This window comes from Schistocerca cancellata, chromosome 5, assembly GCF_023864275.1.
Source record: "Schistocerca cancellata isolate TAMUIC-IGC-003103 chromosome 5, iqSchCanc2.1, whole genome shotgun sequence".
Taxonomy (NCBI): Eukaryota; Metazoa; Arthropoda; class Insecta; order Orthoptera; family Acrididae; genus Schistocerca; species Schistocerca cancellata.
In genome coordinates, this window is record NC_064630.1 from 71,348,899 (window position 1) to 71,364,092 (window position 15,194).

Here is a 15,194-nt window from a genome sequence, read left to right on the forward strand (position 1 = left end):
GGCGCTACAGTCTGGAACTGAGCGACCGCTACGGTCGCAGGTTCGAATCCTGCCTCGGGCAAGGATGTGTGTGATGTCCTTAGGTTAGTTAGGTTTAATTAGTTCTAAGTTCTAGGCGACTGATGACCTTAGAAGTTAAGTCGCATTGTGCTCAGAGCCATTTGAGCCACAGCCGTTCGCTCGACGAAAGATCCGTACCCAAAGACTGGAAAGTTGCACACGTCACACCAATATTCGAGAAAGGCAGTAGGTGTAATCAACTAAATTACAGGCCCGTACCATTAACGTCGATATGCAGCAGCATTTTGGAACGTATGTTGTGTTCGAACATTATGCATTACCTCGAAGAAAACGGTCTACTGACACACAGTCAATGTAGATTTAGAAAACTTCGTTCTTATTAAACACAATTAGGTCTTTATTCGCATGGAGTGTTGAGTGCAATTCACAAGGGATTTCAGATTGACTCCGTATTTCTGGATTTCCAGAAGGCTTTTGACATTGTGCAACACAAGTGGCTGGTAGTGAAACTAAGTGCTAATGGAATATAGTCTGAGTTATATGACTAGATTTGTGACTTCCTATCAGAGAGGTCATAATTCGTAGCAATTGACGCAAAGTCTCCGCGTGAAGCAGAGGTGATTTCTCGCGTCCCCCCAAGGTAGTGTTGTAGGTCCTTTGCTGTTCCTTATTTATATAAACGTTTTGGGAGACAATCTGAGCAGCCGTCTTAGGTTATTTGCAGATGACGTTGTCGTTTATCGATTAATAAAGTCATCAGAAGAACAAAACAGACTGCAAAACGATTTAGAAAAGATATCTGAATTGTGCAAAAATTTACAGTTGACCCTAAATAACGCAAAGTGTGAGGTCATCCGCAAGAGTGCTAAAAGGAATCCGTTAAACGTCGGTTACACGATAAATCAGTCAAATCTAAAGGCCGTAAATTCAACTAAATACCTAGGAAATAGAATTACGAACAACTTAAATTAGAAGGAACACACAGAAAATATTGTGGGGAAGGCTAACCAAAGGCTGCGTTTTATTGGCAGGACACTTAGAAAATTTACCAGATGTACTAAGGAGACTTCCTACACTACGCTTGTCCGTCCTCTGTTAGAATACTGCTGCGCGGTGTGGGATCCTAACCAGATAGCGTTGAAGGAGTACATCGAAAGAGTTTAGACAACGGCAGCACGTTTTGTACTATCGCGAAATAGGGGAGAGAGTGTCACTGAAAAGATACAGGATTAGGGGTGGATATTATTAAAACAAAGGCGTTTTTCGTTGCGGTGGAAACTTCTCACGAAATTCCAATCACCAAATTTCTCCTCCGAATACGAAAATATTTTATTGACAAAGACCTACATAGCGAGAAACGATCCCCGTTATAAAATAAGGGAAATCAGAGCTCGTACAGAAAGATATGGGTGTTCCTTGTTTTCGCGCGCTATACGAGATTGGAATAGTAGAGAACTGTGAAGGTGGTTCGATGAACCCTCTGCCAGGCACTTAAATGTGATTTGCAGAGTATCGATGTTGATGTAGAAATATAACGAAAATAAGAGCGCTTTAGGTACGCATTTGGATACAGGAAAACGTTAGGCAGGAAGCATAGAGGATGATATGTAACTGTCGCATAGGGCGCCAAGAGGACAATTACTGAACCTACTCGAGGAAATGGAGATTTATGTACAGAGAAAACGGCACAAGAAAGTTCCGCCACAAGAAAACAAGAACTTCACGCAGAGAATCCACGAAGCGGCACCACTGATATCCCACTCCGGATGTATTATCGACTATCGAATTTTTAATTAATAGTCAATGTTTCGTTAATTACCTTACACATACAGTTATGGTTTAGTTGTTTTCCGTCCTGGAAGATTTCGAGTTATAGATGTGATTTTAAAAAAAAACGGTTCAAATGGCTCTGAGCACTATGAGACTTAACATCCGAGGTCATCAGTCCTCTAGACTTAGAACTACTTAAACCTAACTAACTTAAGGACAACACACACATCCATGGCCGAGGCAGGTTTCGAACCTGCGACCGTAGCAGCAGCGCGGTACCGGACGGAAACGCCTAGAACCGCTCGGCCACAGCGGGCGGCCCACTATTTATGGCCTTAACAAATACATCTTACTTTACTTGAAAAGTACACCAAGCATCCACTTCTACTGGTCAGCGGCCTAGCGACTATTTCTACATCTATCGGAAGACAGGGCATTGTGTACCTATCCTACAGTATTGGATCAAAATTTAAATGTTACACACTTCCTCCAGATCAGTTAAATTTATAAAATCGGTTGGTTCTTTGCATTAGATTTGGTCTAGATCACAGCTTAGGCGACTTTATACGAGGGCTATCCACAAAGTACATTACGTTTTGGAATTAAAAATAAATAAAGTGTTGGAAATTTTTTTTTATTATATACAGATGAAAGTCACACTTAAATACTACTTCTCTACATAGTTGCCATTTAAATTAAGGCACTCATCGTAGCGATGGACGAGCTTGGAAATTCCTTCGTCGTAAAATTCGGCCGCCTGCGCCTTCAACCACGTGGTTACCTCTTCTTGAAGCTTTGCGTCGTCATCAAAACGCTGCATAGAAAACCACTTGTTCATTGCTGGGAATAAGTGGAAGTCGCTCGGTGGCAGGTCGGGACTGTTCGGCGAATGAGGAAACAACTCCCACTTAAAAGATTCGAGAACTTCACGAGTGGCATTTGCCCTCGTAAAAGCACCATTTGTGCCTGGGCAGTTCCTGAGAAAACCCTGAAAAACCATGTACGTCTGAACGAAAGTTACGAATTATGGGGATGGCCACTTATATAATTTCTGTTCAAGGCGGACCGTGAAAATTTTTATCACATATTCATAAGATGATATTCACGGGGAACTTCGAAATTTTTCTCGATACCATTACCCGTTCCGGAGATCCAAAGCTTCAATGTTACCGTATTTATTATAAAAACCGCAAAAACCTATTTCTTGCCGTTCTTACCTCGTGTGCCGCAATCATCTGAATAACTAACCGTAACAAACGACTCAAAATTTAACCGCACATTCTTTATGGAGTCATCGGAAACACTATTTTCCCGTTTTCAAAAATATGTATTCGTTATCAAGATACACTCGAAAAATCATGATGTTTGTGTACGAAAAGTACTAGTTGTGGCATGGCCATGTCTACAAACTCTGTTCAAGACAAATCGTAAAATTTTTTGCCATATGTTCTTAAGATGAATTTCTCGGGGAACTCTGTAAGTTTTTTCCATACCATTATCCGTTACCTCGATCCAGAGGTTCAAAGTTACAGTACTACTTCTCTTAAAATGTGAGGCTTCTCTCTCTTCCACCGTCACTGTACCTCTGATACTCTCTTTCACCACAAAAAAATTGCGTATATATTCGCATGCCAAAATCATTGACGAAGACGTCGGAACGAGAACTGAGGTAACTGGTTGCCCCTTTTCTGTCGCTCTTTGCGTGCTCCGAAAGGAGAATTTTTCCGTTGGCAACTTTACGTTTGTCAGAATGTGTTTCCGGTATTCACACGTCTTGAAATAGCGTAATACAGTTTTCCGAAGTCTAATAAACGACTGCAGTCAATTACTTTCAACCCGTATCCTATAGCTCCTTATTTCAATGTTATCTATGTACCACAAAAACATTCGTATGTACGTTGGTATACTGCTTCAATTCAGCGCTCTCCTTAAAACAAGCTCTTTCTAAATATAAAATACTTCGTTTCCTGTTTCGTTCATCCAATATGTTACTGTTTTAATTCTTCTAGTCAAAATATCATTACTCCACGAATGCGAACACGCCAAAGTCTGCCTCTGAAATACTCTCTCCTATGCCATACAGAACACATATACTTTGTTAAGAAATACATACTACACCTAATATATATTGTTTTTCATACCCAGGTTTCTGTAAAGTGTGACGAATAATATATAGTCTAACAACACGGCTGCCGTCGGAATTAATTCTTGAAAAAAACGAACACCTATATCTTTCCGTGCGAGCTCTGATTTCCCATATTTTATTATGATGATCGTTTCTCCCTATGTAGGTCGGCGTGAACAAAATATTTTAACATTCGGAGGAGACAGTTGATGATTGAAATTTCATGAGAAGATTTCGCCGCAACGTGGTACATTTAAGTTCCCTCATTATCGTTCTAAATTGTTCCCTTGCCGTTTCTTAGGTTGTATGTAACTGTTTCGGGTCACCCACGGCCTTTTAAATACCACATAGAGCTACGCTGGACGAAACGTCGCAGATTTTATCAGCTGAGGTAACTCGGTTGCGAACAAGCAATGTGAATTTGTCTGAGAAAACAGAGGCTGTAGAACTTAGGGATAAATTCATATCGTCGCACAGGAAATTACTGCAGAGGAGGAGGAGGAAAGGCGACAGGAATATGGTGCGTGGTGGGCTGAAATGCCCAATATGTATCCCCAGGCGTGAGAGAGTAAGAAAGATGTGCGTCTGCGCGGGATCAGAAAATACGCAATACGAACAGAATAATGTGAGTTTAAGCGAAGCGCCAAGAACCAGCGTTGTAATAGTGAAGTGGAATGATGTAGAATTAGCAGCTACAATATCAGTGACATTGTGGAGCCTGAAGTCCTTGTAGTGACAAATGGGGCAAGTGCGTACCTTACTGAAGTATAGGAGCACGTGAGTAGCAACAAGTGTGTGATAATATATACGCCATCGGGTGACAATTTTTGTTGTTTTGAGGCAGTGGATTTCCATTGCAGACGGTAATTCATTGTGGATATTTCGGAGAGTGTACAGGAAGATACTAGTGATGTCAGTTACGTTGCAGATAGTGTGTGTTGTGAAGTAGAACAGACGCATTTGTTTATGAAGGATACAGATTCGTCGTCATCTCCACAGAAGGGGGGGATGGTGTAAGACAAGAAAGAGGAATATGCTAATGAGGCTAGTGACCTGGCCGACAGGACTGAGTCATTTCAGGAATGTGTCCCAGAGTATCAGGAAGTTCATAAAGCTGATGATAATAGCAGTGATATAGACGATGAAGGTAAGAAAGAACTTCATGTAATTGTTCATTCGTAGTGCACCGTCAAACTCGGGGAGACAGTGTTTCAGCCGAGAGAGACTATTGCCATTGATACTCTATCGCAAAGGTCTGTTGTCATGAAAGAAGAATCAGTTAATCTACGTTCGACGTCGTTAACATTCACTTTACACTTTAAAAGGATGTCGGTTTCAGTAAGGAATGGTAAAAGGAGGCGTAGCGTTGACAAAAGTAGTCAGTCTGTAACTACCGTTAAAGCGAAAATCGTAGCTATCGGTCAATGTATAGTGAGTTGTTGCAACGTATGTAGTTTTGCTAGAGCATAGATTTAAAAATGTGTTGTCTTAGGAAACATAGGGCCAACTTTTAATTCAAGACAAGTTTCCGGGTGATAATAAAGAAACTGCACGATAGACGGAAAGAAATACGGAACACCAAAGATCAAAAGAGTAGGAACATTTATTTTAAACATTTGTTAACAATGATTTGTCACAGGGAAAAGAGTTTTGCAGTATTGTTTTTAGTATGTTTTGTATCTTCTTTCATGGTCGTTCAGTGATATAATGTTTAGTTAAATGAGAATTAGATAAAAAACCGACTGATAAACAAGGAGCAATGCTTAGCTTGGGAACGAACTGAGCAGGACTAATGTATTGTTAAGTGACTGCAGGGGAATTTGTTGAGAAAATCTGGTGAAGTTACTATAATTATCTGTAAGTGACGGTTCATTGGATCTTCGTAGCTGTAATGTGCCCTTTACGATAAGAAACAGCCAATTAACCTTGTCATTTAAGCTGAACTAGTGTAGAGGAAGCTGAATGCGCTATGTGCTGTATACAACTGTTAACGTGTGGGATACACTATGTGATAAAAAGTATCTGGACACCCCCAAAAATACTTTTTTCATATTAGTTGCATTGTGGTGCCACCTGCTGCTAGATACTCTATATCAGCAACCTCAGTAGTCATTAGACATCGTGAGAGAGCAGAATAGGGCGCTCCGCGGAACTCACGTACTTCGAACGTGGTCAGCTGACTGGGTGTCACTTGTGACATGCGTCTGTACGCGAGATTTCCAGACTCCTAAACATCCCTAGGTCCACTCTTTCCGATGTGATAGTGAAGTGGAAACGTGAAGGGACACGTACAGCACAAAAGCGCACAGGCCGACCTCTTCCGTTGACTGACGGAGATCGCCGACAGTTGAAGAGGGCCGTGATGTGTAATAGGTACACATTTATTCAGACCACCACACAGGAATCCCAAACTAGAACAGGATCCACTGCAAGTGCTATGACATTAGGCGGAACGTGATAAAGCTTCGAGTTCATGGTCGAGCGACTGCTCATAAGCCACACATCACGCTGGTACATGCCAAACAACGCCTCGCTTGGTGTAAGGAGCGTAAACATTGGATGATTGAACAGTGGAAAAACGTTGTGTGGAGTACACCGTACATAATGTGGCGATCCGATGGCAGGGTGTTTGTATGGCGAATGCCCGGTGAACGTCATCTGCCAGCATGTGTAGTGCCAACAGTAAAATTCGGAGGCGGTGGTGATATGGTGTGGTCGTGTTTTTCATGGAAGGGGCTTGCACCCCTTGTTGTTTTGCGTGGCACTATCACAGCACAGGTCTGCATTTATGCCTTAAGCACCTTCTTGCTTCACACTGTTCAAGAGCAATTCGGGGATGGCGATTGCATCTTTGAACACTGTCGAGCACCCTTTAATAATGCACGACCTGTGGCGGAGTGGTTACACGACAATAACAGCACTGTAATGGACTGGCCTGCACAGAGTCTTGACCTTTATTCTATGGGATGTCTTGGACCGCCGACTTCGTGTCAGTCCTCACGGACGCACAGCGATACATCTCCTCAGTGCAGCACTCCATGAAGAATGGGCTGCCATTCCCCAAGAAACCTTCCAGGACCTGATTAAACGTAAACGTGGGAGAGTGGAAGCTGTCATCGAGGCTAAGGGTGGGCCAACACTATACTGAATTCCAGCATTACTGATGGACTGTGAAACGAACTTATAAGTCATTTTTAGCCAATTGTCCGGATACTTTCGATCACTTATTGTATGTATCGAGAGTTCGTTGAACTGTGTTGTGCCACAAACAATTTACTGTTCACGGCCTAGTAAAATTTAGACACCATCCACGACTAGTACAAGAGACCCTGAAACTGGGATCAGCTCGGGACTGCCAGAAGAAGTTACATCAGGGGCTGACTGCTGATATGACAAGTTCTGTGCCTGAAGGATCGAAACGGTTACCACATGCTATAGCCAAAAAGGACGACGTTTGTAATTGTATTGGTGCAGCATAGGGCAGAGCCACTGCGATGTGGGTGATCTGGTTGCTTCACTTCCTAGGTCTGACTCTCATATGACTTACGGGATACGAACCGATGCTTTAGTGGTACAGGGCTGGTTTGAGCCAGCAGCCGCTCTCGGGGGTATGTCTGGCAGCCAGCAGCTATGAAAGGGGGTACGTACAAGTCTACAGGTCTACGATGCTCAACAGATCACCACCTCCAGACGCTCCTACCACTGGCTGCTGGTCTATAGATCGTGCCTGGGGCTGTACAGCCACCCAGCTTTCACCACTCGTGTGGGCAAACTTCTTGCTGTCCGCTTCTGCTCGCGTGCGTTGCTCTGATTTATCCCATCCACAGCGTGATTCCCCGAGCCTCAGCACACCCCCTTCCCCCTTTCCCCCCCGCCTGTGCACCAGCGAAGTCACCAGTCTGCACTTGTCGGCCGCAGGTCGCTGATGTGGTCAGCGGCCCTGCCGAGTCACTGCCATCGTCACTACAATGTTCATACGACCCTGCATGCCACTGGACCACCTGCTGATGGTCACACCTCTTTGCAGGTCGCGTACCGCTTACATGCAAATCCAGACCATGTTGACCTCACCAAGTAATACCACGGTTGTTGTAGTTGAGGAACAATAAATGAATTTCTAACTACGATGTTCTCAGGGTCATACGTCCGCTCTCCACTCCACTGTACCCCATCGCAGTAGAGGTCACACTCCCATCCTCTACACAATGTTTACGTGTCACGCAGAAACAAAAGTGGTCACTATCATAAAGAAAAGCTTGTAGATCACGCACACCATAAAAATAAAAGAAGGATATAATGGATCTACTGATGTTGTTGTTGTGGTCTTCAGTCCTGAGACTGGTTTGATGCAGCTCTCCATGCTGCTCTATCCTGCACAAGTTTCTTCATCTCCCAGTACCTACTGCAACCTACGTCCTTCTGAATCTCTTGGTCTCCCTCTACGATTTTTACCTTCCACGCTCCCCTCCAATGCTAAATTTGTGATCCCTTGATGCCTCAGAACATGTCCTATCAACCGGTCCCTTCTTGTAGTCAAGTTGTGCCACAAACTTCTATTAATCCTATTCAATACCTCCTCATTAGTTATGTGATCTACCCATCTAATCTTCAGCATTCATCTGTAACACCACATTTCGAAAGCTTCTATTCTCTTCTTGTCCAAACTATTTATCGTCCATGTTTCACTTCCATACAGGACTACACTCCATACAAATACTTTCAGAAACGACTTCCTGATACTTAAATCTATATTCGATGTTAACAAATTATCTCTTCTTCAGAAATGCTTTCCTTACCATTGCCAGTCTACATTTTATATCCTCTCTATTTCGACCATCATCAGTTATTTTGCTCCCCAAATAGCAAAACTCCTTTACTACTTTAAGTATCTCATTTCCTAATCTAATTCCCTCAGCATCACCCGACTTAATTCGACTGCATTCCATTATCCTCGTTTTGCTTTTGTTGATGTTCATCTTATATCCTCCTTTCAAGACACTATCCATTCCGTTCAACTGCTCTTCCAAGTCCTTTGCTGTCTCTGACAGAATTACAATGTCATCGGCAAACCTCAAAGTCTTTATTACTTCTCCATGGCTTTTAATACCTACTCCGATCTTTTCTTTTGTTTCCTTCATTGCTTGCTCAATATAAAGATTGAATAACATTGGGGAGAGGCTACAACCCTGTCTCACTCCCTTCCCAACCACTGCTTCCCTTTCATCTTCCTCGATTCTTATAACTGCCATCTGGTTTCTGTACAAATTGTAAATAGCCTTTCGCTCCCGGTATTTTACCCCTGCCACCTTCAGAATTTGAAAGAGAGTATTCCCCTCAACACTGTCAAACGCTTTCTCTAAGTCTACAAATGCTAGAAACGTAGGTTTGCCTTTCCTTAATCTAGTTTTGAAGATAAGTCGTAGGGTCAGTATCGCCTCACGCGTTCCAATATTTCTACGGAATCCAAACTGGTCTTCCCCGAGGCCGGCTTCTACTACTTTTTCCATTCCTCTGTAAAGAATTCGCGTTTGTATTTTGCAGCTGTGGCTTATTAAACTGATTGTTCGGTAATTTTCACATCTGTCAACACCTGCTTTCTCTGGGGTTGGAATTATTATATTCTTCTTGAAGTCTGAGGGTATTTCGCCTGTCTCACATAATGTGCTCACCAGATGGTAGAGTTTTGTCAGGACTGGCTCTCCCAAGGCCGTCAGTAGTTCTAATGGAATGTTGTCTAAAGCCGCATGTCCTCGAGGAAAATTACGGCTGTAGTTTCCCCTTGCCTTCAGCCGTGCGCAGTACCAGCACAGCTCGACTGGTGTATATAAATATTTATCAACGAAGATAGTGCTCCGGATTGCATAATGAATATCTAGTGTAGGCTCGGAACACTTTCCTTAAGATGTTCCGTAGTATAATAAGACAGTTCAGTCCCTGTACAAGGTGTAACCATAGCATTTAAGTGGTCAAACTACCAATTGAAAAATAGCAGGCGATTTAAAACAGTACTAACATATTAAAGAGTATAAAATCAGTGCCCTACTACTTCCAGAACTCTCTGTGCTGGGTAATAATTTGCCAAAACTTGAACTGGCCTCAGTAACAAAAATCTTCTGTAGCTGCTGATGGTGGTACAATTCGATTTTTGATAAAAAGCATTTCCATATCCGGCTGTTGGATAAATGGGGAAAATGAACATGTACCATGTATGTAATACTTACAGTATTCACTGCACAGTTTACTTCCTAATTTAAAAATATGCTGTAGTCACACAAGTTAAGCTTACTGGTTTTTCCTGAACTGTATGATAACAATGTTTCATCTTACAAGGAAACATATTTCAAGGTAACCCATAAAAGTCGCCTGTAACTCGTGAATAATATATGTAACTTATCAGAACCAGGTGTACGTAATAAATTGCTGCGTATGTTACTAGTTGTCACTAAAACAAAATACGGCACAGTTGTTACAATGAAAGCCCCCGGCCGGTCATAAGGATAAAATAATTACGCAGTTAAGTGTGGTAAAAAATGACAAGAAAGTGCATGCATCTTTATATAAAAATTCATATGCAGCATTCACTCGCGTATGCAGGGTTTATTCAGCTGCCCCTACCGAAGTAGTTTTATGCATCCCGCTATGATATACCTGGCGTTCAGAAACCATATTTTCATATACACCCGTTCGCTACTCGCAGATTATCAGACCTACAGAAAAAAATCAACGGGATCTTTGTTTAGGAAATTTAAATTTTGTACTGCATTAAGTTTTTGCTGTAGGGCACGCTTTCCAAATCATTCAAGAAAAACGTAGAAAAGTAACCTTGAAACACAGCGCCCCCCCCCCCCCCCCCCGCCGACATTCCTACATTCCTACCCACATTCCTAGTATGTTGTTCGTGGCACTCCCTCTTACCAGTGTACAAAAATGATCGATTATTCGAACTATCCTCGATATCGACCTCTTCTGGTTTTTATTGAAGAGGCTACTACCACATCAGGGCAGTCAGCTATTTTGTTAACAGTGCTACTTGCTCGTGAAGGTGATGAAAGAGAAACAAATTTTGCAAACCTTGCGCTAAAACTAATTATGTTGACAATTCGATCCAAACGCAACAATTCCAAGCACAGTAATTTCTTAGTCAGTAGGCTTTTCAAATTCAATGATGTAATTATTTATTTTATGTTGTTAAAATTCACAAAATTGTTAGGCAAAACTTGCACAAATTTCAATTTTACCATTTTTTAGCTCTCAGCTAAGCCGGTGGCGAAAAATGGCCAAAAAAAGCCGAATATGGGAAGTAATTCGTGCAGTCGAAAATTTTTATACAGTGGTAGGAGAGAGTGCCATGAAAAACATATTAGGTACCCAAACCAGTGGGATCTGACTGTGTGAATGGGAGTTCATTTGAAGGTCACTTTTCTGCTTTTTTTCTTGACTAATTCGAAAACTATAGCCTCAAGCGATAACGTATCCAAGCACGAAAAGTAACAATATTAAATTTCCTACAAAATGATCCGGTACATTTTTTCTATAGGACAGTTTGCTCGTAGCGTGCGAGAGAATATTAATACCTCCTGCGTGGTTTTTGAAGGCCGACTACAATATTGCCAGTTGCAGAAAACTTCATTGGGAGGGGCAGTTGATACAACCTGTAGAATTTAAAATTATTCAATGACAATTTATTTCAGTTAAATGAATTTTGTGACTTACTTTGCTCATATTATATTATAAGATGCCAAACTGTACAACATACGCTCGTGAACGTAAGCTAATCACATCAACAGGGCACCATACAATATATAAATTTGGTAAAACATAGTCGAATGCACAGTATCTCATGCTAAGCTCTGCTTCACACAGGTGAAATCATGGCTTATGTTGTAGAGACTGAGAGCTACAAACGTGTAACAATCTTGTTGTATACTACAGATCTGAAAGGCCATTAAATAATCTTTATTTTTTAAGCATGGAATTGGCTTTCTCTGTCACATGCATGTAACGGAGGATAATTTGTTTGAACATACTCGTACAAAACATAGCTGCTCATTTACCAATATTCTGTTCACCAGGATCATACAGAAAATTAAATGCTTTGCACTGAATAAAAGGTATATGGCATATAAAGAGGGACTGAGAGAATGGTAATACTAATGAACTGTAGGAAGACCACACTGCAGTTAGTTCTCATGAGATTAGCAATGAGGAAATTACGAACAGTTATTTATATTGCTGTTTGGTATCTTTTAAGGCAGTACTGACATATGCCTTGGCGAGCAAAAAATATTTAATGAAAAGCTGCCTTTTGTGAACTGTATCTACTGTTATTTAGGGCAGGCTTTCATGACCGGTATTTACTTCCGGTGAAATTTCCGGGCAGAAAGGCCTTGTTTTATATATATATCGACCTCATCCTCTCAGCCAGGAAGTTTTAATAGAACAGTGTCAACTGTTTTAATGAAACGACTTTTATCTCTACTTACCCCTTGGGGTATAATGTTTGTCGGCGACGAAGAATGGTCCCTGCCGGGTAATTATTTCGTGGACGATGATGGCGAAGCTGTACACGTCTCCCTTCTGGGAGCCCTCCGGCGGCCGTTGCGGCATCCGAAGCAGCTCTGGAGCCGTCCACAGGAGTCCTGGTACAGCAACAAAGAAACTGTTGCTAAGTGATTTATGCAGTACGGTAAAATTAACTTGCCAAAAACAAACCCACACAGATTCACTTAACACGGACAATTGTTGTCTTGAACATGAAACTATAACAGATTCCCAGCGTCGCTTGTCTGTAAATCATTTCAAAGAGTACAATGTCTGCTGTTTGTGAAGAATTAGTTCAAAACATAGAAGCATATGGAAAATATATAAAGGGCGAAAGATATTGATTCCTTTCCCGATCTCTCTCAGTGCAATTTCAATACTTTTGGAGACCTGAAGAAAGACACTTCTAGCTATGAGTTTGCTTCGGATGAAGAGGTGCACCGCTAACAAGGGAACCTCCCCATCGCACCCCCGTCAGATTTAGTTATAAGTTGGCACAGTGGATAGGCCTTTAAAAACGGAACACAGATCAATCAAAATGGTTCAAATGGCTCTGAGCACTGTGCGAGTTAACTTCTGAGGTCATCAGTCGCCTAGAACTTAGAACTAATTAAACCTAACTAACCTAAGGACATCACACACATCCATGCCCGAGGCAGGATTCGAACCTGCGACCGTAGCGGTCACGCGGTTCCAGACTGAAGCGCCTTTAACCGCACGGCCACACCGGCCGGCAGATCAATCGAGAAAACAGGAAGAAGTTGTGTGGAACTATGAAAAAAATAAGCAAAATATACAAAACTGAGTAGTCCATGTGCATGATAGGCAACATCAAGGAGACTGTGAGCTCAGGTGCGCCGTGGTCCCGTGGTTAGTGTGAGCAGCTGCGGAACGCGAGGTCCTTGGTTCAAGTCTTCATCGAGTGAAAAGTTTACTTTTTTTATTTTCGCAAAGTTATGATCTGTCCGTTCGTTCATTGACATCTCTGTTCACTGTAATAAGTTTAGTGTCTGTGTTTTGCGACCGCACTGCAAAACCGTGCGATTAGTAGACGAAAGGACGTGCCTCTCCAATGGGAACCGAAAACATTTGATCGCAAGGTCATAGCTCAACCGATTCCTCCACAGGAAAACACATCTGATATTTTCTATACGACACTGGTGACGACATGTGCGTCACATGACAACAATATGTTGTCGACCCACCTAACTTGTACACTTGGCGAATGGGTAGAAAGGTTCTTCTACCTTACCCGACTTAGGTTTTCTTATGGATGTGATAATCACTCCCAAAAAGTTATGAAAACATAACGGACGGACAGATAATAATTGTCTGAAAATAAAAAATTAAACTTTTCACTCGAGGGAAGACTTGAACCAAGAGCCTCTCGCCCCGCAGTTGCTCACGCTAATCACGGGACCACTGCGCTCCTGAGCTCGCCTTCTCCTTGTTGTTGCCTATCTTGCGCATGAACTACACAATTTGTAAATTTTGCTTATTTTTTTCATAGTTCCACACAACTTCTTCCTGTTTTCTCGATTGATCTGTGTTCAGTTTTTCAAGGCCTATCCACTGTGCCAACTTATAACTAAATCTGACGGGGGTGCGATGGGGAGTTTCCCTTGTAAGTACACTCATAGTTCCGTAGGCAAACGCAGACATTTTTTCATGAAGGGACTGAGCGTCGTCCGCAGCTCGTGGTCTAGGGGAGCCGGCACGGTAGCTCAGCGTGTTCGGTCAGAGGGTCAGCTACCCTCTGTAGCAAAAAACTGAGTGAATGGATCAACGAAGAACCTAAACGGGTGCCAACGGACGTCCATCCCGAACAAATTCAACGGCCAATATAGAACAAAACGAGATAAAAAGTCGCTAGCGTTGTTGCTTCTGACTCACGGGGTACCGTGTTCGATTCCCGGCTGGGTGGGTGATTTTCTCTGCACGGGGACTGGGTCTCTTTGTTTCCCTCATAATTTCATCATCATTACCATTCGTAACAGTGGTTAGATTGGACTGTGTAAAAATTGGGACTTTGTATGGACACTGATGAACGCGTATTTGAGCACCCCACAAATCAAACATATCACAAACCAAACATCGTCCCGTCTCACAGTGGAGAAAATGTATTAACAGTTATGGCAACCACTTTAGAAACAATTAACAGACTAGTTACGTATTTTCTTCCATATTCCTCCTTTTCATTCGATTTCCCCTAGAATTAGATAACCTAAGAGTACATAACTCTCTACTTCTCTGCTACCAGGGAAGAAAGCTAAACGACAGATTTTATAAACACATTTGTAGGTAGTTAGTTACTTCAGCAGGGGACAATGTTGTACCTGGAATATAGTGTATCTAGAATTGTTTCAAAATAGATTTAACACGTAACTGCATTTTTGATAGTACTTGTTCTTAATTTGATTCCCCTTCTTATTAATGGTTCTAGTAGAATAATAATGTAACATGTAGATGATTAAATACGATGTCGCAAGTTTCAGGATTAACAAGCTTCTAGGTAGAAAGTTTCAGGATTAACCAGCTCCTTGGTCCATGGCTATGTTTTAGCTTGGAACAAGTTTTGAGCTTTGGAAAAACTTTAACTTTCCGGAGTAAGTTTTCCTATTTCAGTAAAGGCCTACAGCCCATAAAAAGAGAATACCGTTATTTAAAAAAGGAATAACAAATTTATTTAACTTCTGTTACAGGGGAGACTAGAGGCGAAAGTCTGAAAAGGATACTA

At 41.9% G+C, this 15,194-nt stretch overlaps 1 protein-coding gene across 1 annotated transcript in view; it reads right to left on the bottom strand.

Moving 5' to 3' along the window:
• LOC126188367 (atrial natriuretic peptide receptor 1-like) overlaps positions 1-15,194 on the bottom strand; it is a 362,237-nt gene that overhangs the window by 162,209 nt on the left and 184,834 nt on the right. Inside the window, exon 12 of the mRNA XM_049929966.1 lies at positions 12,400-12,555. Coding sequence (XP_049785923.1) covers positions 12,400-12,555 — 156 coding nt within the window. The remainder of the gene's footprint in view (positions 1-12,399; positions 12,556-15,194) is intronic.